Source organism: Nylanderia fulva, unplaced genomic scaffold (assembly GCF_048542155.1).
Source record: "Nylanderia fulva isolate GAGA-0341 unplaced genomic scaffold, ASM4854215v1 Scaffold19, whole genome shotgun sequence".
In the NCBI taxonomy this organism is placed as follows: domain Eukaryota; kingdom Metazoa; phylum Arthropoda; class Insecta; order Hymenoptera; family Formicidae; genus Nylanderia; species Nylanderia fulva.
The window spans coordinates 2,922,257-2,949,059 of record NW_028190161.1 but is presented as its reverse complement, the minus strand read 5'-3'; the positions used below and the strand labels follow the sequence as shown (position 1 = coordinate 2,949,059).

Below are 26,803 nucleotides of genomic sequence, written 5' to 3'. Positions count from 1 at the left end.
GGCATTCCTTTCGCTTCCTCTCCGGCTTTCTTTGTTACTCATTGCTAAGCCTGCGTAAGATGTGCGTGTGTGCCTAATGAGCTCTTCCATAACGCTTGGCACAAAATAAGCTCCTATTGTAAATATAAAATCTTGATAAAAAAAAAAGTCGAAGATCATGGTTCCAAAAAAATACATAAATAAATAAATAAATAAAACGTGTGATCGCAATCTGCACAATAACAATAAAATTTCATTTCAGAGACACGTGTCCTCGTGTGATGTTGGAATCGTTGATCTTCGCAGGTCGTGCTACGCAAACCAATGCGATAAGCTAAGAGGCGGTAAATTGACGTGGGGTTTTATCAAAAATTGATTTTTCGTTCCAAGTTTCCGCGCAACATTTATTACGATTTACGAACCGTGTAATCCTGGTTACTGCCTCGTATCTTATCGCAGCAAAGTTACTTCGCCTAGCTGCTTCTAGTCGCGCCTCGTTTGCCGCTTCCGTCATTCCGTTCGACGAACAGAGCCATTCGCAGCACGTAGTAAATCGCAAGTAAATTTCAAGAATTTTCTCTTTCACGTCGTTCCCGACGTAATTTCTTTGCGATATTACAAACGTGCATCGTGAATTTTGACTGCGAAAAGAAGAGCCTTGGAAAGACCCAGGAAAGATCCAGCATAGTCGATGCAATTTGTTTTAACGTGCAATGTGCGACTGCATATATATATGCAATATATATGTATATATGTGTATATATGTATATATATATATATATATATATATATATTGCGTTGCAAACACACGCAATTGCACGCAAATGCGTAAACGAAGGTTTATGGCTCACGCGCGTACGGAAGCAAATCTATCCGGAAGTGCAGTCCATGACGATTTCAGGATGATTTGTCGTTACACTCCAATTCTCTGGATACAACGAACGATTCGCAAATGACGGATTCCAGCGTGATTGGACTCTCTCGTTAATTGACATTAATGGTATCAATGGTCGAACGGCGGCGATTTCTAATTGTTGCTTTGTTGTTTAAACATTTATTATATATATCGACAGATATTTTCGAGAGAAATTCGCATTTATATTTACTAGAAAGGTTTCTAGTAGTAGTTTCTCTACTGTACCTGTAACGTGCAAGAACAAAGTTACTTTCTGCGCTCGTGGCTAATAAAAGATTATATGTGCTTCTGTAATATAGCCGTCTCTCCATGATCCTTATTCAGATTTGCCATTAATAATATAATCAATATTTTTTATCGCTCTGTCTACCTTCTTCTGTGCTCTAAAGAATTTGAACGCAAAAGCGACGCTTCCTTGCATACCCGCATACCTGCGCCGATATTAAAAAAATCAACATGCAGCACTGTTTCCAATGTAAGTATCGCAGTAGCACTTTATTGTATCGCATATGCAAGCTTTAGCTCCACATCGTCATTTTAATAAGACTTATTCTATATACTATATACTTAATAGGCTACTTAGAACGTTGACGCAAAATTACATACTTTGTAGTAGATACAGAGTAAGTTCATGTGTGCTTACTTCAGCCTGAGCGTCTTTCCCATACGACATATTCTAGTTGAATAAGTAGCCCCGATTTGCGTGCTAAAGTGCATTTCCTAGAGACAAATGTGAATATCAAATTTGCGAACAAGAATTTTTTAATCACTGGAAAGATCGCCATAAATCTGCGGATAATTTAGGGACAAAATCATCTTTTTGGCAATCAAAATTTATTTAAAATGTTGTTGATATAGTAACGGTAATTAAGGATTTAAAAATTAATCTGGGAGAATGTGTACAGTAATTTGGATAAAATGTGAATAATAAATTGTAGCGAACTATATTTTTTTATCAATCGCAATTTTAACTTCAGTTGCTGTTACTATATCTTAAGTTGACAAAAGCAAAAACAAAATACGATTATATTAGATTTCAATTTATTGATGAAGATGCGATCGGAATAATGCATGTAACATAAGCACATAATTCCAGAGATTTTAAAAAAAAATCAAGACTATTCGAAACGCGAAAGACACGTGATTCATTTAATTTTACTCGAAGCGATGTTGATTTACGCGAATATTTTTGGATTCGATACTTCCTGGAAATGCATCAATCGCTCCAAATGGGAAGTCATCTGTACCTACTGCCTGGTCAAACTGTCGCCTCGACAAAACTCGAATATAGACACTTACTAGCGCATGCGAAACACGGTGTGACGTAAAAAAACGCAACGCTTTGATAGAGGAGAATGCACGAGAGAGCGTACTCGTTCGAAGGATTCGCTGTCTGTGCGGCTGTCTTCCGCTGATTTTCGGAAGAGGGTCACAAATTTATTAAAAAGAGAAATGTGTATATGATTAATACACTTACTGTGCAATGCTCAATACACCTTTTGGTTCGTTTGCAGCGCAAGAAGTGAATCGACGTGCGACTTCTAACGACAGGCTCGAGACGAATGTGTGCCAGCCACTATATTACATATATGTTATCACACGTATATCAAAACACACATAGAGATATAATACACACACATAGACACAGATACGCCACTGGTGCATGTTAAAACGCGTTCGTTCATGGTCTCTCTTTCAACTTTCTGTTTCATGCTTGCCCTCGCCTGGATATACCTACCGCACGTCTTTCAACCGACCAAATTCACCAACACGCATACCGTTTGATCCACTACCTCGCCGACGCTTTCATCCCCCGAATCCATCCCGATGCGACGTCCTGCGTGGCCTACGTGGCGCCGATCCAATCCCCTAATTGATTCCCGAAACGTTCGACGATTGATCACGATGGTTCCCTCATCACATCATCTGATATCCCGGCCTCGTCCCCCGATCGTATAATTATACGATATCGCGTGGCGATTGTGCGACCAACTCTCTCGCCGCTCGTATACGTCGAAAATCTTGGCGAGAAAATTAACATTTTTTTAATTCGTACCGCCACATCATTAAATACCACGATTTTGGAAAAAAAAAAATATTGCCACCTAACAATCCGCGAAACTATCTGCTTCACGACGTAACGTAAACGACAAATGCGTAATAATAACGAAATATTGTTTGCTGTACGCCACTTAAAACTCGATGCAAAATTGTCAATTATTTTTTTTTTTTTTTTTGCGCGCGCGTTTGTTAACTAATCGTGGACGAACTTTGGTGATGGGTTTTGTCGACGTTCTCTCTTTCTCTTTCTTATTTTTTCTCTTTCCTTTCCTCTCCTCTCTTTTTTCCTGTTTCTCACAATCGTTGAACTTGTTTCCCGTTCGTTGACGGCCACGCCGAATCGTTCGATAAATATTTGGCAAACGAATGAACGAAATAAAACGGCGTACGGATTCGAAACATTGTTGTGCGTCTCGAAAACGCGGTGGTTCGTGGTGATAAAAACGAAAAAAAAAAAAAAAAAAACGAAATGATAATGCCGGTGAAAAACACGTGACGTATACGCTCGTCGATGGGTGGCGGCGACCTGACGCACGCTCCCTGTTCTCCGCTTTATCACGTGCTTCGGCCCGACCGGTTGATTGATTTTTCCCGAAATTTTGCCTCTATCCGGACGCGGGCTTTTTATCGTGCACATATTTATATTATATATATATATATAATCTCCCAATATTCTTTTTTTTCGACATATATACACGTATATATATATTATGTATTATTATGATGAATATTCTCTCTCTGAAACGCTGGCTTTGATATGTGTGCACCGCATTATTTCGACGCCCGTCCATCACCCGCGAACAAAAAAAATTAAATCGGAATCCCATTATCTACCTGCGCGACACACACACTCTGATACATCGCCGAAATATAAAATGTACAATAATGCGTACGAATTAAACACAACATGCGTATTACACATACATATAAACACACATATATTTGTTTTCTACATGGCGATGCCAACGTTCCGAAATTTCACATCGCATACTCCGTGCGTGTGTGAAATAACGCGAATTCGAAAAAAAAAAAAAATAAATGAATAAATAAACGCGCGAAAAAAATGCTACAAGTCGACGATTTACACTTTCGTTTTCCGTAATTTACGCTCTCATTTTTCTCACGCTTTTTCACTCGTGTTTCTCGCGCGCGCATTAATCGAAACGACGAACGGCTGCGACTGCAATTTAATCGACGACTCATCATGGCCTCCCTCGTGTGGAATGTTTAATTAAAAAAAAATAATAATAATATCATTGACGAAATGAAATGAACGATGCGCATTTAAAATAAAAATTTGAAACCGAACGATAACACACGGAACAAAAATTCGATCTCACTGTCGTACATGTACCTGGATGCTCCGAGGACACGCTTCACGCGTGTCTCCTTTGATCTGGTGCCTTCTCCACCGAATTCAACCGACTGTGTGGTACTGAAAATGACCACCAAAAAAACTACCGATACTTGAAAAAAAAATACCGTACGAACACTGCCTCGTTTGCTGCATGTGGATCGCCTTAGCAGCCTTAGCCACTGTCGGGGCCCAAGTGGTCCCCCAAAACGCTCACTGTGTCGTCTACACAGACAGCTGCGGACAGGTAGACTCATTATTGTAACCAGTTTTTTATCCGGTCTCGAGTTTGCATCACACGCGCCGCTCGCATGATTTCGTGTCCCTACTCGATTCCCTGAAGGTCGTGATTGCGAGGTGATTCACCAATCGAGCTTCAAGGAATCCTATTCTATCAGTCCCTTCATTTTTGCATTGTTTTTCGTTATTTAAAACATTGCAGGAACGATGGATTTTATATGCGTGACATTTCCTTCCGACGAAGGTGGAATCGATCTAATATTAATCGCTAATCTTCCGACTCGAAAAATTAAAAAAAAAAAACATGGTGCTCCGTGATGCAAGCTCGAACTTTAATTGCTGCTAACCTTCGAAGTTAACGAGGGAGAAGGAAAATCGCGGTTGTCGCTCTATGAATAATCCGCTTTTTTTTATTCACGCACCGCTTAGATAGCAGGAGACTTGATGTTTGTTTGATTAGTTTAAAGAGCGAACCCCGTTCCGTAATCCGCATCTCTCGGTAACTTTGGCTAACACGTAGCTTTCGGGGGCATCTCCCTCACGACTGCTCACCGCAACTATAACTGCGAATAACCACTGCCTTTTATCTGGTGTTTGTCTATTATTATACCAGTAATTATTATTATGCTATTTCGAAAGCGTTGTCGTCACCTTCGTACCCCCGCCCCCTCTGCCCCTTATATATATATATATATATACACACACACAGGCATACGAGTACTCATCATACACACATGATATAAACACACGGACAAACCTATTCACGAAAAAAAAGAGATGCACGCTTCTTATACCAGTAATTAGTATGATTAGTACTTTTGCAATTAAACGATATTTGCCATGTATCTATATATTATATACATATACATATATATATTATTATTATTATTATTATATCTATCATGCCATTGTCTTGAACCGCTTGTCTGATTAACGTTGCGCGTTATTTGTGGATGAGGATATTGTCGGGATGTCTTTTAAACATATTCTTTGTATCCGTGTTACAATTGAATCTAATGCTACCGTCTGAGAGCAACTTTCATCCCTTGTACGCTTTAGTATTCTATTTGTTTATTTTTTTCTCTTTCTCTTTCTCTCTATCCATCTCTCTCTCTCTCTCTCTCTCTCTCTCTCTCTCGCAGTGCATCTTACCGCAAGTAACATGTACGATATGGACAGCTGTTACGAGTGTCGGGCGTGTATACTGTGCATGCTCATTAATATTATACTTTGACACTAAGAGAACTTATCGAGAGCGCAACCAGGGGGCATGAAGTACATTTTAAAACACATCTCGATAATTACCTGCGACATAGAAATTTAATATATGCGGAAATTACGAGACTCTCTTGCTACATTGCCTTGGTAATCATACTTTTTCTAAATTGCTTGACATAATTATCAGAAATGTCAAACGTCAGTTTCAATCTCGTTTGGAAATGTTAATTAAAAATATTATAGTGCACAAAAAACTTCTATAAATCTATTTAAAAGTAAATTTTAACTCTTTGATTCATTAAAAATTTTATTAAAAAATAAAAGTTACATCGCCATATATATCCTGTAAATTTATTCGTTATTATTATTCTATAATCGTATATAAAATATATGTAATAAAGTACATCACACTTTTTGACATGTCAAGAGAAAACTCTATTCTTACAACGTCGAGCATTACTTGTCTTTATATAGAAGTAATTCGATTAAGACAATTAGATTAATGAGAGCAAATTTGTTAAATCCCTCTTTCTTTGTAGTTATTATAACTCATATCCTCTGGTTGATATCGCATGTATAGCGTCAATTTTCACATTACACAAATCGTAGTATTCGTAATAATGATTAGAACGACGTGTCATGTGCGCGTAAAAATTTGTCGGATTATATTTTGTAGCCTTTAAAAAAATTCGATAGATTATTTAGACAGTTGTAATATTTTTATTGGGCAATGACAATGGCGTGATGATTTTTACGATACTTTTTAATGCGGAAGAGCCGACCAAAAAACATATCGATGTGTATAACGTTGTTTTTTATATTATTAATAATAATAAATAACGCGTTTGTACTCTTGCTTTTCGAATGATCAAACAGCTGCTAAAGTTAACACTATTCTACAGCCAAAGAATCGAAATAAACCGAACAATATCGTGTATTAATTTTAATTTTAATTCAGGGCGAGCATATATGCCTCGCGCAAATCTCTCAATCTCGAGCGACTTAAGGGTTGAGAACTTTGTCACGACTTGAAGCAAATATACACACAGCTTTCAATCGCTCGAATCGCTCAATTTCCGCTTACTTGGTCAAAGAACGACACGGAGTGTCTCTTACGCTTGCATTGCTTTCGACGCAATTAACTTACGAGGCACAGAATATAGAATACATGGATAATGCATATAAAGAGAAAAAAAAAGAATAAAGAAGCGCGCGCGCGAGCTTTTTTACGTTTTTTAACCGATAATTCGGAAAACCAATCATCATTTCCATTGACAAAGCTTTCCCCCGCATATGAAAGGACGATCGAATTTAATAGTATTCGATCGTCACGCATTGTTCTCTCTATCGAAACACAGTCACTTATCTATAATAATTGGCTAGCTCTGTTGTTATGGTTGCGGAGTCGCAGTTGACATAGTGTTGAACTTATTTGCAGTAGAATATTATTAATTTGACGGCTTATACGACATATATCCCACATCCATATTATACGATATTGCCGATATAACCGCTGACTATCCAGTTTTTCCACCCTTCAACCCCCTTCTTTTCGCGGCCGTCCCCCTCGTCATTTCGGTTCGCCGGCGTGGATCACTTGAGAGAGGACCACCTTTCCTCCCGTAGCTTTAGTAGTGAGTGAATGTGTGTGTTACGGTCCTGTAATTCACGCATGCGAACCGAAAGCGAAGCGGTGAGTCGGCTTTTGGCAGCACACTAACGCTTGGGTGATGACACTGTATTATCATCATCAGCTGATACACGGAACCACTCTCGTCATCACCTTCGTCGTGAAATAGAGATTGACGCTTCGATCTTTTTTTTTTTTTTTTTTTTTTCAATCACACTTATTGATACGCGCGTCCGAGTAACACCTACGATGATCACCCAAGCAAAACGATCCCCTTCTCCCGGGCCATTATTTGCATGACCAGACTCTGTGTTCGTAGCGAGTTATCTCTTATGCAATTGCAAGAATTGTTTATTATAATATGGTTAATATTATGGTTACATACGTTTATACTAGCGTTATAATTATCATTACTGTTGCTATATTTTTTTATGGCCGTCATTATTCCTATCATCGTTACGTGTCTAAGACTTTTACTTTTTGTTACTGATAACTTACTATTATTATTATTATTATCTCATGCGATTATTACGATTATGCGGGATAATCTTCTTTTGCCGAGATTTTGTCGAGCATTTTATATGGCGAAGCAAGTTACCATTATATTATTTTATATACTTTGCACGCTTTTAAAAAAATACATATATGGTGAGCCTATGATATAGTTTTGCGCGATAATATTTTGTTTCTTTAATTATTATTTTTTTTTTTAATTAACTTTTTTCATATATATCTGTCTGGTAGGTTGTTAATGCTTTTGACCTAACGTTTTGCTAACACGAAAACCATATTCTGGAATTTGATGTTTAATCTATTTGCTGCATTTGTCTCTTATATATTTCGGATATATACGAATAATTCTCCTAGATACGAGTGTACGTGTGTGTTTCCGTGTGTGTGTACATATAATATGCATACATCTTTTTTTGCCGATGGGTAATAAAAGGAACGGATAGTAGCTGCAGTAGATGGGTGGAGTTTCCGCTTCCACTTGGGTTCACTTTATACGTATATATTCTTTCGATTGCCAATGTTCTGCGATTCGCATTTATGTCTTTTCTCTCTACCCATTCGCCATATGTTAAATGTGAAATTATATTTTCGCGCGCGCGAAAAATATATTACTCGCGATTCGGGAGAAAAGAGGCTCCGAAACATATCTTTTCTTGTCTCCGGTGCGTTCAATACAGTTTAAGTGTGAATATCGCGCGTATATAGTAGATGTTTCTCTGCGTACATATTATATATATACATACACACATTTATATGTAATTATCGCTCCTATCTCGCAAACCGAGTTTACATTAAGTCGATGTTTTCCAACATCGTTTTCGGTCGGAAACGAAAGCAACGGAGAGAAGAGAGCGAAGAAGCTGAGCGTTTCTAGCGCTCCTGCCAGCATCTCTTTCCATTGCTTTCCCGTATATTTTGTTAACACTAAAATTTCAGTCTAGTCATTGCGCTGAATGGCCCGATGAGAAGAGGGCTTTTCCAAATCTGATTCGCAAATGCTATACAAAATCCACTAGCATACAGGATACGAAGTGAAATAATTTCGAATAAAATATAGGTATCAAATATTTCTAATATTCGAACGTGACAATTTTATTATGTCAAATATTTTAATTGGATCGTAGACTTTGATTGTATAGAGAAATTTTTCCTGCATACTTGAATCATACAAAATTTGCGAATTAAAGATCCTTGTTTCTAAGCGCGCTCCTTGCACACATTGTGTCCGAAATATCACGGAGATTAATATAACGAAAGTGTCTCACACACATACACAACCGGCTCGTGTTATAAAAATAATACGATATTCCCCTCAGTTTTCTCGCCCAGAGTCAAGCCAATCTTGCAAATCCCGACAAATCGCGGATGTATCCATTCGATAGAATTAATACGATTTAGTCGTGCAAGATTCTGTCGAATCAGAATTTTCATATTTTACACCACGATAAATATAATATACATACCATAATAGGAAATGTTCTGTTTGAAAACGAAAGTTCTACTGCAAATTTACCACTTAATTCGTATATGTGCGAATACTCAAAAGCGGCCGCGTTTTACTTCGGCGTTTTTAATCGATCGGTTATGACGTGAAAAAGAGGTGTCGCTTCAAAAGCCACTCGTCTCGGATCATATGCATCACGAATGTAATATCCGGTCGCGCTGATTATTTGCACATCAGTAGCAATTAATTAATATCCATATACGAACCGATCTTTTAGAGCATGTAATGAATCGTGGATATGCTCTAACACTAAAGAATCTGGAGTATGTTTGTGCGAAAAATTTCTGTGTGAAGTGTGAGAATAGGGATTCTTCAAAATATATCAAGCTCTCCGATATTTTTAATTAATAACTGGATTTTAAACAAGTAAATATGTATCGAGATGATATAATTCTTTAAAACAATGATTGGATACTAACATTTTTTTATAAATCAATTAATTAAATTTATATTTAATTTAATTTGGTACTTTTGTTTATCTTCATTAATCTTCAATAATATCAATAAAGTATAAATAAAAAAAATTATCAGATAGCATACTGATATTTATTTTTCACTCCGTACGTTGATCAAAACTACTTTGCTTACACAATGTGGATAAACTGATTAACGAGTATAGGAATGTGTATGGGTAATATTATTGTAACATACGATTTTAAATCCATTTCGATAGAGAGGTGAAAAAGATTCAATTATCGGCTATTGATATATTTTCAAGCAATTCTGTGAGTGAATGAGAGAGAAAGGGAGAAAGAAGGGTAAATGAAATATGATTGTGCGTGTATCTGTGTGAGCGAATCTTTGCGAGAGCGCATGTGTGCGATATTATAAGTTTTTTCTTTTTTTTTCGCACAAATCATACATCACTGGCCGATCTCACCCGCTATAAGAGTATCTGGCACATTTTCTTTCAGTTACTGGACACCCTCCCGGTGTGCCAAGATTTTAATCGACAAGTGTGCAACCGTCCCGCCTGCAAGTTTATTCATCTCAGTGACGGTGAGTTATTTGGGGAGCACAGACTCTGATTATAGCGCGGCTAAATGCAGAATAAGTGCTACTTATTTTATGTGAAGTAATTGAGATTATCGTGGAAAAAAATGTTCCGTACATCGATCATAATTTCGAGGTACAAAACCGCGGAAGTTTTATTATTACATTTTATCATCCACTTAAATTTATATTGAAGCAGAAATTTTGGTATGTTGAGAAGATATATTGGTTTTGTGTATCGCATTTATTCGCCTATACTTAATTTGTTGTTTCAACAAAATTAATCTTCGATATTGGAAAATCAATAAAGTTTCCTCATTTTAATATTTTCGTTTATCTTCAACTTTATGATTTGCATCTGATTGTCATCTTAACATTAAAAAAAAAAAAAAAAAAGAAAATGCTACGAAATGGCATGATTACATTAACGATGAATGTGCAGCGAGAACACGAGCCAATATCTCAGCATCAGGAAATCACATTTGATTCGTCGAATTGATATTCATCGGGGCGCTTTGGCGATTTTCAAATCTCTCTCCGATCGCGGATCGGTATCACGAAGTAACGAGGTTCCTCGGATAAAATAAGCGTATCACGAGCGACGGTAGAAATTCGGCTATTGAAATTCCTGCATGACGGAACTGATCCCGCAGGCAGCAGGCGCCGACGATTATGGTCTTGTCTTTCACACATTCGTCGTTCGATTTTTCCCGGTTTTGTCGATCCGAATGTGCGTGCGAGACGCGTCGCAATTACGAGCAATAAATCATTCGCGGTTTCATCGCTCGGAAGTTCGATTGTCGTTCCGGCTTTTTTTTTTGTATTTTATTTCCGTTTTGCGACGTCAATGTCGACCACGTCGTGTTGATCGCCTTCATTATCCCCGGGGCGTTTATTAAAAACGTCACGCCGTTACAGCGTGACTCGCTCTTTTTTTTTTTCGCGTTCAGCACGCGAATGATCTTTCCCGAGATGTAACGAGAATCTCTCTTTTATCAAGCCGCCGTCAATTAGGTTCCACTCGCGATAATGAGCAGAGAGCGAGGCGAAACTCGGCAACGCGAGGAAGAAACGCTTCTCGCTACCTCGCGAAATAATTAGCGGATGTACTTTTTTACACAATCAATTGTACGCGTTGCGAATAACGAGCGTTATTTATATGTCGCTGCAAATTTGCATATTTTTCCAACGTCGATTTAAAAAATATTCATGCGTCGCTTTTCAACACTCGGCGAATATATTGCGTCAAATTTTCTTTTCGACGAGTCAAAGATAAATTACCTTCAATCGAGAACCATATTTATGTTTAAATTAATATTTATATATTACACATAATATTACAATTAGACATTTTAATCGTCAATATTGATTCGAAATTCAGAAACTATATCGATAACAGTTTCTTGATCATGAGGAACATCGATCGAAGCTATAATCTCCCTAGAGGACAAAGGAAGACAGGAGTTTCGTCACGCGCCAGACATATATGGTACACGTATAATCCGACTGATCCAATTTCTCTGTAAATTTTCAGGAAACGTGGAGGTGATCGAGAACCGCGTAACGGTGTGCAGGGACGCAGTGAAGGGCGCGTGCATGCGACCCTCGTGTAAATATTATCACATACCGGTCGCGTTGCCGCCGGCACCTTTGATGGCGATCGCATCGTCCGCCTCGTCATAGGGTTGCCCTCGCTGGCGTGAGCATGGCGCAGGGACCGCGAGGAGGATGAAGAAGAAGAGTCCCGATAAAGCTTGCGCGAACATGCATCTCCATGCACGTCGGGGATCGTGACGTCTACAGGGGTTGGTAGAGACGACGGCGAACAATGGGAGCGAAAAAAGAAACGGAGGCGCGCTGAGTGAGGAACGTCGTCGTTCACGCCGTCGATTCGATTTACTCTTTCTCAACAGCACCGTCTCGATACTCCCCTTCGCAACTACACGCTACTCCTCACTCTATATACATACACGACGTATGTACGCTCGTAATGCACACGCACGAAAGTGCGGGTTAAGGCGCACGACAGAGCGAGGGAGAAGAAGGTAGGGTGTCGAGACGAGAAATTTTTCTGTCGCGGAAAGTCGAAAAAATGTCGCGGAGAAGGAAGAAAACGTATAGGAAGATGGAGGAATTCTTTTTTTGTTTGTCGGAGAAAAATTGAAACCGGGGAAAGATTTGATACGGGTGATCGTGGAAGCTGGAAAAATCGAGTGGCAGTCGAGAATCGTTCAAATATTTCTTATGATTGTACAAAAATATGTGCGAGCTAGTGATTAAAGTCTTCCTTAATGTTGTTTTTTTTTTCTCATTCGATTTCTATTTGGCTTCCCGTGGACCGTAGAGAGAGAGAGAGAGACGAATTTCGAAATGCTCGTCAAAACCGGGATGGCATTTCGCGACTTCCACGATTTTCCTTTTTTTCCCATTTATATCACGTAGGGTCCAAGTCTATCTTTCGGATCAGGACCCGACAAAGAACAACGACGACATTTTGTACTGACAGGTAAGCATTAAACTCGAATACATCTTGAGATTCATTCTTTTCACGAACAACAACCCGCGCGCGATTGTCAGCATGATTCAAGCTTCTACGACTTCCTCGTTGACGTCTGCGAAGTCATATACGTCAAATTTCTTTCCCGGTCTTGAATGGTAGTTTTCTCGAGAACAACAAAATACAATTAGAGAAAGAAAGAGAGGGAGGAAGAGTTTTTTTTATTCTTGATCCTGGACTTCCGTTTTCTCGTGTCTGTTATATTGATATTTCGAACACAATTAATTTTGCTCGGCGAAATGTAAGACATATGACCTTTTCTCCCTTTTTTATCACGGAATCAAATTATTGCTGTATTTTTGACAATAAGAACTATCGAGATTGACTTCGTTTTTCTACTCACTCGTTGCCTACTCGAGAAAGCTACTTCTGAATACCTAGGATTTTCTTCCTTTTCCGGACTTGTGTCTTGATTCGCTGTGACATGCAGTGCACGTTCGCGCAACGCAATGCATGCTCGTAAGGGAGAATTCTCCGAAGAGAAAGAATGTATGTCTCGGAAAAAAAAAAAAAAAAATATTGTATATCTGCGCCAGATTCCGGCGCGAGAGAAATCGTAATTGTATCGCATAAGTAGACTAGCTAGGGACTGCGAATCAACGCGACAAAACGAAAATGAATGCCGATCGAGAGGTACGCAAAATACAAAAAATATAATGACGATAAAATATCACCGAGACGATGTGAGAGAAAAAAATAATTTACACGAGATATGATATAAAAGACGCGGTGAGCGCACGCGCATATAACGAAGTTTTTTATACTCGTATATAACAAATCTCAATTATATTTTGTTTTTATGATAATAATGTAAACACGTGTGTGTATATACATGCGAAGAGAGATATGTATATGTATGCATATGCGAAAGGGGGTGTAACAATTTCGCGCGAAGGGGAGCGTAATAATAGTTATCGGCGGATTGATTGGCGACGATTATATAGGCGAGCGATGCGAAGCAATGGTCGGAAATGGAACGTCAGAATTGTCGGAAACTGGCGAAGCGGTCGATTCTCTCGCGCGGAGAGGAACAGGAAGCCTTAGGACGTGTTTTACGCCGGTTAGTTGACTTTCACGATCGTGTTAACTTGGTTCGCGAGAAAAACAGGCAAACGCCGAAAATCGCACATTCTCTATAGGCGGATAAACACTAATTAATTACTACACTACGACAAATGTATATGACAAATTTATATGCATACGATAAGAAATTATATTTAATAATTAAGGATACGGAGAGAGACTTCTGATGAGGGAGAGAGCGATCGCGAAGAAGGAGATGTCGCGAGGAGATATTCTTGGCGCGCGAACGAAAGTTGCCGAGAAAGAAAAAAGAAAAAAATAGGAGAGGTGAAAGATAGAGGAATCGTTTTATATCTGCTCTTCGAAACAAACGAAAAAAAAAATCGATCCGCCTAAATCGCGTGCGTAGGTTTACACGATCGATAGGGAATAAGTTTATATGCATACGTTGTTTCAGTCTTCGTAAATATTGTTGTGTTAATATCTTTTAATATTGATATATAATTATATTCCCCCCGTGGTATATCATGCGTGAAGGACCCTCCTCCATCGGTCGAGTCTTTCGTCATTAAATGCATTCTTCATGATAATTCTTTCGTGCACGCTCAATTGCAATCTTCGAAGCTATTCTTCAAGTTATGCTCCATGATTACGCGTGCACTTTGCATATATATTCGCGTCTCTCTGCGAATCTCATTTCTCTTTTCATAGTTTAAAATTTGAACGATACATTCTCGCGCGTCCAGAACAGATGTTCCGAGCAATATTTTTTTACAAAGTATATATACATACGTCGAAAAAGATATTAATATTAAGACACGCTTGCGGACCCGATTTTCTCGTCGAAAATATCTCAAAGAGTGATTGCTCACTTGAGAGAATTTGCTCTAGAAAGAGAGAGAGAGAGAGAGAGAGAGAGAGAGAGAGAGAGAGAGAGAAAGAGAGTGAGAGAGAGTCTTAACTTCCGAGTCTGCGATCAACATAAGACTTCCAATTCACCACATATGCTAACACGTGGCAATACAAATATTTGAAAGACATTTTACCGTCCAGGAGAGGCTTACACCAACTTTCCCGACCAACGACACGATATGATCTATCGAATATATTCATACCGAAATACATTGCGAAAATGAAAAATGCACTTTTGAACTAGTCATGATGATGGATCAGGATTCTTCACGCACCCCTTTTTTACTTTAAATGTTATATCGTATATTATTCTTTTTTTTTAAGTTAGTACATTAATCGTTTAATCAATCACTTTGATAATATAATTATTTAAACGAAATTTAGATATAACACAAAGTACTCTAACGACAAAAAAAATAAGTATAAGGAAGAAATGAGAGAAGCCTACGGATAAAAAAAGTAATAAATAATAAAAATATATATATTAAACGAGTGATTAAAGAGTTAAGCAAGTAAATGTTCCTGTACAGCATTTAAGAATCAAAGGACACTCTTATCAAAGCAAAAGGGAAAAAAAACAGATTATACACCTTTGGTATTAGAAGGGAAAGATCCGAGGCTGCCAGTAGGCGCGAATATAGCTGGAGAGAAGTTCAACTTTGTAAATTACTCGTGTACATAAAATAGTATTATTGCGTGAGAAGTAACTCGGTTAGCACTAGACGCAGATTAAAAAGTACTGAGGATTCTAGGATCGTCATCGATTATCAAATTGTTCGTTAAATAAGTTCGTGAACGAGAAGGGAAGGGCGTTTTATACGCGCGTGTTATAATAATCCGTTTTATAACTTACATGTAATTCCTTTACTACGACGACCCGCTTAAATTTTTTAGCGTTGACTTTCTTAAATTAAATTTGTTCTTCCTTCTTTTTTTAACATGCTTCTCTCTCGACATTATATAATTCTAGTCATATGTTCGAAATTATTTAATATTAATATTAATTGTATTTTTTCGTTGTTTTCCTCTTTTATATATGTATTTATATATTATCGCTTTTAATTCGTAACGTAATGTCACACAATTCATACGTTGAAATTTTTTACTTTATCTACTTTTCCGTCTTCAACAACCGTCGATTATGTGGTATAAGTATATCGCAACAAACGCAACTCAAGAGGGATGTACATGTAAATTCATCGAAACGAATGGGGAAAGACATACGGACGAGTTCCTCCGTGCCCATACTTAGTATGTACATAGATTTAATTAGATACGCATAGAGGAAGAGAAAGAGAGATATACAATATATATACGTTATATTATATAAAATTAAGTACAATAATCTATATGAATGTTCATTTAAGTGATTCAATGACACCACGAAGAGGAGAGCGAGATATTTTCAATTGTGATTCCACTTAGAGTATATACACACAACTCGATACTTTCTCTTAGAGACCCGCGCTCCTCGTCTTCGGGATATATTTCTTCTTCTTTGGTATCTCAGTGAACTAGATTTTTCCCTCGTTTACTAACGTCTTCGTACGGAAAGACACCAAGAGCAGGAACGATATTCAGATACGATATTCGTCCCACTCGCTGCCAGCCGCTCAGCCTGTTTAGACGAGCAAAGTCCTTCGAGAAGTTATCGATAACTCCTCCTTTCGTGTCGTCTCGCGATGGTACGGTTCGTTAAAGCTCAGGTACACCCTGATCCTGACGCGCTCGAAAACGAGATAAACGACCGGGATGCCTTCGGCTTATTTTCGAACGGATTTTCCTCTCTAATCGCTAAACGATGAATTAGTTCTTAGGTAAACAAAACGGTCACATACAGAGACAACGCATCTAAAGAGAACGCGAAAAAATTTACGTCGGACAGTACTATACCCGTCTTTCCCTTTAATACCAAAATCTCTAGTAAATACACAATGTAAACGAATATTATATAATTAATGATAATTATGCGAATGCAGAAATGAGAAAGAAGAAAAAAAAATACAAACGGACAAAAAACGAAAGAGGAAACGAAACGCTGCTCCGATTTATGGACAAATATAATATCACGAGAGTCATTCTAAAAAAAAAAGCGAAAACTTAAAAAAAGAAAAAACAAGAAACGACAAAAAAAGACAGTGACAAAAAAACACGATGAAAACGTTGTGACGAATCCACTGGAGTTTGAGCTTCCCAACTTGAGTCAAGGGTTTTAGCTGCTGCAGCAAGCAATCACAAAGCAAAACAATTATTTGTAATCAAGTAAGAGATTCGCTCGCGCCAATTTCTTGCCGTCGTATTACACCGAGCGTCCTCTTCGACCTGTCGATGAATCTCTCGAGAGTGGAGGATGACTTATTCCCGAGAGAGAAAGTCGACGGGGAAGACGTATCGCCCTGTTGAACGACGACATTAAATCGGGCGGGTGATTTGTATATGCTGCCGCTTAAAAACAGAATGCTGCTTCGCATGGCCAACGATTGCTCGCTGGATCGCATGAGAAAACGCGATTGTAAACTCGAAGAATAAAGAGAGTCGTCACACACACCCACATCCACGTATGTATTATCTCCGGACGTTAATTCTTAACTGGAGTTTTACTATCGAGTTAGATCAAGTATCACTGTGGGCTTACTAGTTGAGAATTAAATTTGAGAGAGTCTTTACGATGCTAGAAGATACTTGTTCAAGTATGTTTTACATGCGACGTACAAGATATCTTTTTTTTTTTTTTCAAAATCTACGGGATGTTGCATCGACAAGAATGACTAAAATTTATTCTCATGCGTTCTAACGTTCGTGTTGGTCGGATATGCTCGTGTGTACCTACCTACCTAGCTTCTTGCGCGCTACGCATTTTTGACTCTGCTAGGAAAAGGAAATGCAAAATAAGAAGGAGGGCGAGAAAGAAAAGAAAGATGATCAATTAGAGATTGGAGAAAGAGAGTTGAGATATAGAAGGGAAGTAGAACAATGAGATGCGCGAGGTGTGTTTTTATTCTGCGGAGAAACCAGTCAATGTTCCCTGTGGCTTATGGTCGCGATTGTCATGATTATTCCAATGAGAACGAATGGGAACGCTCACTACGTTTCGACAATTAAGCCGCTTAATCGGATTGCCCGTCGACGATTGTGTGTTCGAAATTACATGCACGAAGTTTGGACGAGATTTATAGGGATATCTTTCGTAAGTTCAATCGATTGTCATGAAATGTTGCCAGGGAAAATGATGAAGAAGAGCGAAATATTTTCTTCAAGCATCTCTTTCGAAATATAAAATCAAATTGAAAAAAGGAAATTTTGTGAAATATTAAAATAAAGTAAAATCGAAGAATTTTATTCCTTTGTCTGTCAAAGAGATTCAGAAGGAGAATTGAGAAAAAATAAGAACAGAAAATCTCTATCTATCTTTCTATACTTTTCAGTTCAACATGTAGTAAAATAAATTACATATTGAAGATTAATTTTTTTCTCGAAATTATAGCGGATGAAATGTTTAAAGAAAATTTCGAGATAAACATTTTTTAAAATAAATATTTGCAAATCACAAAAATACAAAGATATAGGCAAACCATTCACCCACCCTAACAAAATTAATCGCTGATTTACAAGGAAATATATTAAACATACGCAAATAAATTTTGTTTAAAATATCGTTGACATTTGAAAGATTTACGGATGAAAAGTACTTGACGTCACTTGATATAATTAGATGCCACGCGAATAAACAATATCATTATACGTATTTATCTAGGTAAACTGGGAAGATTGCATTTATTGAATAATTTACACGGTATTAAGGTTTTCTAAAATTAATTCACACGAAATTATTAAATTGAAATAAAATAACCGTATTCTTTTCGATATTTAGAACAATCATGAATTTTATAAGATAAATAATTAATAGGTATAACATTAGCCCGTATACGTGTCGAGAAAATTTTAATTACGATATATAAATTTATGTTTAAATTTATGATTAAAACTATAAAATTCGCATTACAATAATACGTAAGAAGAAAGTACAATTGTAAAAACGTTCATTATAATTGCGACTTTTAATTTTGCAAATGTGGATTTGAGAAGTAAAAGTTTAGTATCTAAAAAAAAAATACTTTGATTATTTTTTCACAAATTAATTTATCAAATCTGAATGGCGCTTAAAATATAAAATAACCAACGATACGATAGACTTGAAATTATAAAAAGATTAGTCATAGAGTAGATATAACAAAAAGAATATAAAGAATATATAAACATATATTTTTGATTTTTATCCGACAGTAAATCGGTTATGATATTTAAATAAAGGTCGATAGGTTTCTTGATTGAATTCGTGTGTCGTGAATTACAGTAATAAGATACAATAAAAGTGTTACTGGATTTCTCTGCAGACAAAACCATCTTGACTTCGTATGCGAAATGTTTCCCTTGTCGGTATGTAATCATTCGCACACAACAAGAAGTTATGTAAGCAAAAGGCTCGGGAAAGAGAAGTAGCGAGAAAGAAAGATAGGTATAGTGGAAGGAACGAGAGATGAATTTTTGCATGGAACACAAGAGAGAAACAACCGGATGTTATTTCATATATACGTATCTATGTGCAGTATATACGTGGATACGTATACGTGAACACATTCCGAGATTGAGCAATCGCTCCCTCGATGCTGTACGCGATTCTTCAAGAGAGTTCCTTTTATTCAGAGTACTATTATATATGTATATATATATATATATGGTATACGTGTATGTATGCAGACTTTTTTTCCCCGAATATGCGGGCGATTTTCCTCCAGCTGGCATGCAAATCGAACAGGAAAAAAGAAAAGAAGGCGAAGGAAAAACATATTTTGATATGAGGAACAGTGGCGAGTGTCATCTCTCGTCCCACACGTGTCGCGCAGCGATTTTTGATAATTGTCAACGACAGAGGAATGCCCCCTCCCTCCCTCCCCCCCTCGTGTAAGAGCGATTAACTTATATTTGCAAACGTAATGGAAAATTGTCTAGATAAAGAAAAAGCGAAAAAAAAACATTTAAGCGACTTTCTAGATAAAGAAGCCTTGACATTGGTAGTTCGATGTTGATGGATATTAACCTTTCGACTAAGCTAACGAGGACACTCTATATAGTATTTTTGAATTAGATTATTTAACACCTAGAGAGCGATAAAATATTGTAGCCCTTAGGACGAGAGTTTTACCGAACAAAACTAATTGCATGTCGATGTATCAAGCATTAAGCTTAATAGCTTTAGTAGATAGTAATCATTGTTGCTATATATACGGTCGCCCTTTTCTGGATCTCTCCCTGCGATTCGCTGCGAATGGGAAGATCATCGAGAGCAGTCCGCGGACATTCTTGTGCTCTGCCGTTTCGTTATTTCTTTATTTCCGCTTTTCATGCTCTTCTTATGGCTTCTCCTCCCTTGTCCCTTTTTATCCGCAAAGAATGCGAGAGAAAGAAAGCAAGAAAAAGAGAAAGAGAGAGAGAGAGAAGGAACGATTTAATCTCGCGTTAGTAACGCTTAGTGTCTCTAGGTAATATTATACACGAACGTATTATATACAATGACTTAGATGAAGTAGGATATTCAAGATGAAACACTAAACGAACAAAGCGGAACGCTTCTTTCGAGCTCTCGCGACGAACTTTACTTAGGAGGTACATGCTCTTCACGGAAAACACTCTATTTCTCACTGGAGACAGACTCTCCGTAGTCGAAAATACCTGCCTTGGAAATGTTCGTATGCACACTTCGGCCTGAAATCGAAAAAAAGCGTATCCAAAGTATCCTCTTCCGCCCTGCCCGCTTCTCTCACTCTCTCTATCTCTCTTTCAACATTCTATACTAGAGTACTCCGATTATCACGATTTCAGATCACGTAGAAAGATCTCTATATTCTACTGATTAACTTTAAACACTAATACGTATAGAAAGAGAGATAGAGAAAGAGAGAGACAATACCTACATATATTACTTACGGCTTGCGAGACAATGTAATTGCACTTTAATCAGCGACTTGGAAGTATAACGTATTATAGAAAGTAGCACAGGAGTTCGCTTTTTGTCCGGATCAATATTTAAATAATAGAGATCCGACCTCATCTCCCCCTTTCCATCTCATTATCTCTGAGTCGTCATCTACGTGTTGAAATCGATTCAAGTCGAGCGTGTTTCTTCCTCCGCTTGTGTGTAAGCTTTTTGCGCCTTTTGCGAGATGCTTTTTAGACCCTCGATCCCACTTACACGCGCATAACAGACACACATGCACACATATGCACATCCGGATAGATATGTCGGAATATATAAAAATATGCATACACGTAAACGTCAATGTCTCAGATTAACGCATTTTATCATATTCAAATGAATATATATATTCGCATATCTTGAAAGCCACGCTATATGGACAACCATGTGTATATAGCAAAATATATCTCTTATTAAAGTGCGCGTAGTTAAAATTGGCTTGCTTAACAAATGATAGACTTGCCTTTGCTATTCGCTGCATTGACAATTTTCTTCCATCGGGTGGAGGTTTCTGCCGTCGATTTAAAAGCGATCACATCGTTCCATTAATTTGATATCAGGCTCGTGTCGTATATGTTTCAGATCCAAAGACGAAATATGCAGAAATTTTTCTGTAATAATTATTATAATTCGTTAGCGAGGAAGTAATTAAAATTAATCAAATGTAATGTAAGAAATTTGATTTTATGTCAAATGGAACAAATTTTACACTTACCGCAAATTTCTTTTATCACATATTTCATTATAAATATGTATTTCGGATATGGAGGATGAAGTAGCACTTTGATATTAAAGCCACTTTTTTTAAATCGCCGATATAACTGCTACTGCTCGATTTGTATATATTATTGTATTCGAATATTCCATCGCGCTGCACACTTTCTCAGCTTTCGTACGCGATTCGTCTCGATTCATTGCGGCTTTTTTAATCGGCGATATCGATGATTTACAGACGCACGGTCGCGCGGGTACGCAAGTCGTGGCGCTATGCGTCATATTGCGTCACGCGATTCACGTGGTCGCGCGCTCAGCTGTCATTGACAATCAGCTGTGCGTACACCCGCTACCACGTGCGCGTAGTAGCCGCGACCTTTAACACTTCCCGCGCGCGCGGGGGTTTAATTTCACGGGATTTTCTTCTTTATTGCGAACACTTTCTTTCCTGTCAAGCGTTTTCCACGAAATTCTAATGTGCGATACACTTTTTGCGTTGGCAGTATTAGTTTTCCGGTGCCTTTATCCTCTCGGAAAAAAGTGTGATTCAATGTTACATTTGATTTTATATCTTACGAAGATGGCTTGATCTCTAATCCCCTATCTCCCCCCCCCCCCCGCCGTCACATTGCCCTCCTTCCCTTTGAACATTAATAACACGGTCGCCCCCCTTGACTACAAGTTTTCGAGAACAAAAGAAAACATTTTAAAAAAAAATTAACGGTAAACAACGCGTGAAGACTAAATTGAAGTAAATCTATCGGGAATCTACACAAGATTAAAGAACAAAAAAAAAGTTAAAAATTACATAAAATATTTAAGGTCATGAATTTATAAAGATATTTACACTTTAAGAATATATATAAAGAGAATCTTCTGTGGCAGCATAATATACGGAAAATTACTAGTTCGACACTTAAACTAACCGTACGTTGGGGACGAGGACGAAGGATTTTCTGGATATATAGACGCGAGGGTAGTATCCTGACGATCCTTCGGATCACTGCGTCTTCCGACAGTGATGTAACTATTAACATGTAATCCCTTAACGTTATATTTTTCCGGTGGTAGCTCGCGCGTTCGCGCTAAACGCTTCGTTTCCAATATCGGTATCAGCACACGAGCAAGAACGCTTACAATTGAAAGCGTTTTATATAAAACGGCAATCGCCGCGTTTAGCGAAAATAGCGAGGGCTGCACTAGCCGCCGGCAGTTTGTGATATATTTAGTGAAACAAATTGAAAGATGGTTGTTATTCAAATTTAAAAAAAAAAAGAAGAAAGAGAGGGAGAGAGAGAAAGAGAGAAAAGAAGCGCCTAGCGGTTTTACATCACACTCAGACACACATACACATACATACACACTGAAAGGATTTGGTAATGTAACTGCGAGCGCTGCTGAGAGCAATCTGATTCCGTATAACGCTACGAATAAATTTCATAAGGCATTCCGTGATAGATTATAAGCGGGAGACTGCTTTTTTCAAAGTTAGTTTTTGTTATCTCCGTAATTTGAAAAGAATAATTAAGAATGATTGATTTGCGAGATGAAAATGACTTGAAAATTAAAGGCGATTTTCTTTTAATAGCGATACGATTCGATCTTTATTGTTATGATGTCTTATAGTTGAAAAAACCAAACATTTCCGAATAAAATCTCTAAGAAATAAATATGTCTATTTAATATAAGTATTTAGAGATTTCTTGATAATGTGTTCTGTAATTTTTTTCCACTTTAAGACTTGTGCTTATACGTATTGGACTGAATATCTCACTTTAAGACGACACCTTCAATTTATCGACATTTGTCGAGTATGGAATCGTGGAGAAAAGAACAAACCATTTCTTTGAAAAGGTACTATCGACATAATAGCTTAACATTGTTTAGTATTATACGACAATTTTATATAGCCAGAGTCATTCTACTCGTCTCATTACGACACATAATTTTTTATAACAAATTCAGCAATGCAGATTGATCTACGCACTGTCATCGACCTCTTCTCAGCAGCGTTAAGATTGTGTATAACTAATTGTAAATTTTAGGCGTAAATTACCGCGCGTATAATAAGAAAAAAAGCGATAAAGTACGAGAATGGTGGTAAACTATCGTGAAGGAGAGGAGGAATAAGAAGCGAAAGAAACACAAAATAATACTGTAATACACGTAATAACACACACATACACTATATATTGTAATATTATTTTTCGAACATAGTAATGTAATGTAGAATATAAATATATATATTATATATTATATATATATATTATCTCGTATCGTAACGATCATTTCGTATAGCGCTAAGTTCAACGAGGTGTGTTTATGGAGGTTTAAGAGAATTAATTAAGGTGGGCCAGAAGAGCGGGCGGGCGTGCAAGAGCGGCGCGAGGTATATATATATATATATACACACACACACATATATATATATAAATATAAATATATATATAATACTGATATTTTTACCAAGTTTTTCGAATATATTGGGGGTCCCCTCGATTCCTATATAATGAGAACTTAAATGTACCCTCGCGCCACTGCCGCCTCCGCATTTATTAGCAAAACCCGCCGACCAGTCGTTGAGATTTCGATTCGAAGTGTGACATCGTGGCTTCATACAAATTTGAGATCAAGTAAATAATCAATTGCCAATTACTCCGAAATTAACAATCCCGACGTTTTCAATGTCGCTAACAAAACTTCATTTTATATTAAAGAGATAATAGCATTAAAGAGATAATTAAAGAGAAATAATTAAAGAGAAATAATTAAAGAGATAATAGATATAACAATTGAGATTTTCTTAATAAATCAAATTCTGCACTTTAAACTGAAGATACATTATATATTGATTTTTCTTTTTGACAATAAAGGATTGTAACAAAGATACGAACTTATATTATCTTTGTAGAATAAAGTGGAAACGGAATAAAAAGAATATATTTCTTAAATGCACATATGTGTGAATTTTGTGAAATATATTTTTATTGCAAATAGAGATATATTTCAATATAAATACGCACATTTTAAAATATATATTTCTTTAATTAAATTTATTTAGCAACTAGATGACTTAAAATCAGATTGGTGTTAGTTGTTCCTATACTGTAATAAAGTAAAATTGAGCAATACTATAATGCAACAGAAAAAAAAATAATAGAAGAAAGGCATTGTTGCAGTTTGATAATCTTGAATTTTTAACGACTGGTTTGCGGAGAATTTTCAATTTATCGCATCGAAGATGGAAACGTCACGGACTAAATAATTCAACGAATAACGTAATCGAGAGATGAATCCGGCGTCGGAATGCAAATTCTTGTCCGATTCAGGGCGTTTCATTCTTCGACGCGTGCGTATTTTAATTTTGCATTGTCCGCGAAAGGACGAAGAATTGAACAGAAAAAGAGGCGTGTACAGTGGGAATGTGGTTGGTTGCTGTAATATGAGAAAAAAAAGGAAAGTCAAAATCCACTCCCCCCGTTCCCTCTCCCGCCCTCCTCTTCCTTCATCCCCTACTTTAAAAAAAAACCCATCATTTTTGGGAACTCCTCGAATGTCGGCCCGGAATGGACAACATAAAGCGAAACTGTTTTCCGATGGCGAGAAAAAAAAATGGACTGTGTAAATTTGGCGATGACTTATCCAATACGTAAAGAAAGAAACTGTTTTACTAATACAACACGTTGCGTTTTAATATAGTTATCGGATATTATTGATTGTCGAGAATACGCGCGCCGAACGAAATTCAAAACTTATGACGAGTTGCGACTGAGATATAGACCTCTTCCTTTCATTTTGTTTTTTATATGCAGTTGTTATTCGATGTTTTGTTGTACGAATATGCTGGCATGTTGAAACGTGAGTGAGAACCAAGAGTCGCGAAGCTGGACATATCTATTTTTTGCGACGCCGCAATCCGCTCGTTACGTCGTTTGAGAGCTTTACGTGTTACTTTTAACGTGACCGCTGCATTAAATACCGCTCGTGACAATCTACTTTGTCCGTCGTTCTCCCGAGCAAATTTGATCTCGCGGTTTTATGGCCTGTTCAGCGCGACGAACGAGAGAATCTGGAGTATTTCGTACAATGCAGAGATAGGCCGTTCTAATTCTTATAATGTACGTTCCATCGCAGCGACACGAGTAGATTGCGCGTCGCTCTTAATAGAGAAGAGAAGTAATTATACGGACTAGAGGAAAATTAACATTGTGATGTTCATTGATCAAATATGTCAAAAGAAGAAGGCCCACTGGTTGAGGCCCGACATTTCTGAGTACACTATAAATAATAAATATTATGTAAAATTTATTGAACTATCTGTGTGTTTCATTTTCCCTCATCGTATACGAAATATCTCTTGTTCTTAATTAGCGATTACGAAGAAGAACGCGTTAAAAAAAAAAACGGTGAGTATTTCTAAGTCGCAAACATCTGAAACTTCGATAATATTACATAACTGAATAGGCACAATATAATTTTTAAGATATAATTATTCTTTAGTAAAGATTAACTGGATGATTAAGAGTCAGGCGCGATAAATAGTGTGTTAATTATTTTTTATATACGTTACTTATTTATTTCAAACGTTTCAACCCTAGTTTCGAACCATCTTCAGCAAATATTAAGCGATCTAATCATGCATGCATTTATTAAACCCATTAATATTTGCTGCAGTCCTTAAAAACAAATAATATATTAAGGTATTTATGTATTATACCCAGCTCTAAATTCGCCTGTTTCCTTATTAAGATATTTCTATCAGAGCCTTTTACTTCTAATTAAAATAATTTTTGAAAGAACAGCATTGATGTGCATTTTCAACTTTTATAAAAAAAATTCTTTTTTATTAAATCGATAAATATATTAATATGTGAGATACTTGAATATTTCGCTTTTTTTTCCCCGCTCCAATGAAAAAGAAAATTATACCTGGCAGTGAAAAATTGTGCGATGATCTCTCTTCGCGAAACAAGGTTGCACATCTCGTAGAATTTGCTGCGATGATACTTCACGTGCGAGAAATATCAGATGTCACACGACAGTTGCGAATTACTTTGGTGAATGCTTAGTTAGCTGCTGATAACTTAGTACTGCTGGTGCACAGCATAGTAAATGCATGTTGTGCAAGCCGATGTTTGAAATGTACCGCGGTCGA

General features: G+C 37.2%; 1 protein-coding gene across 1 annotated transcript; it reads left to right on the top strand.

Annotated features, from left to right (window-relative positions):
* The first annotated feature begins 767 nt into the window (after positions 1–767).
* LOC114936095 (uncharacterized) lies at positions 768–25,961 on the top strand. Its single transcript, XM_029309119.2, has 3 exons — positions 768–4,557; positions 10,330–10,414; positions 11,943–25,961. The coding sequence occupies exons 1-3, from the start codon at positions 4,465–4,467 to the stop codon at positions 12,089–12,091; spliced, it is 327 nt and encodes a 108-aa protein (XP_029164952.1). The 5' UTR covers positions 768–4,464; the 3' UTR covers positions 12,092–25,961.
* The last annotated feature ends 842 nt before the right edge of the window (positions 25,962–26,803 follow it).

What these genes read in the sequence shown, in the direction of transcription:
- LOC114936095 (XM_029309119.2), top strand. Translation starts at nt 4,465, where the DNA reads ATGTGGATCGCCTTAGCAGCCTTAGCCACTGTCGGGGCCCAAGTGGTC. An exon ending in ACACAGACAGCTGCGGACAG is followed by an intron (nt 4,558 to 10,329) that starts GTAGACTCATTA and finishes ATTTTCTTTCAG; the next exon opens with TTACTGGACACCCTCCCGGT. An exon ending in GTTTATTCATCTCAGTGACG is followed by an intron (nt 10,415 to 11,942) that starts GTGAGTTATTTG and finishes GTAAATTTTCAG; the next exon opens with GAAACGTGGAGGTGATCGAG.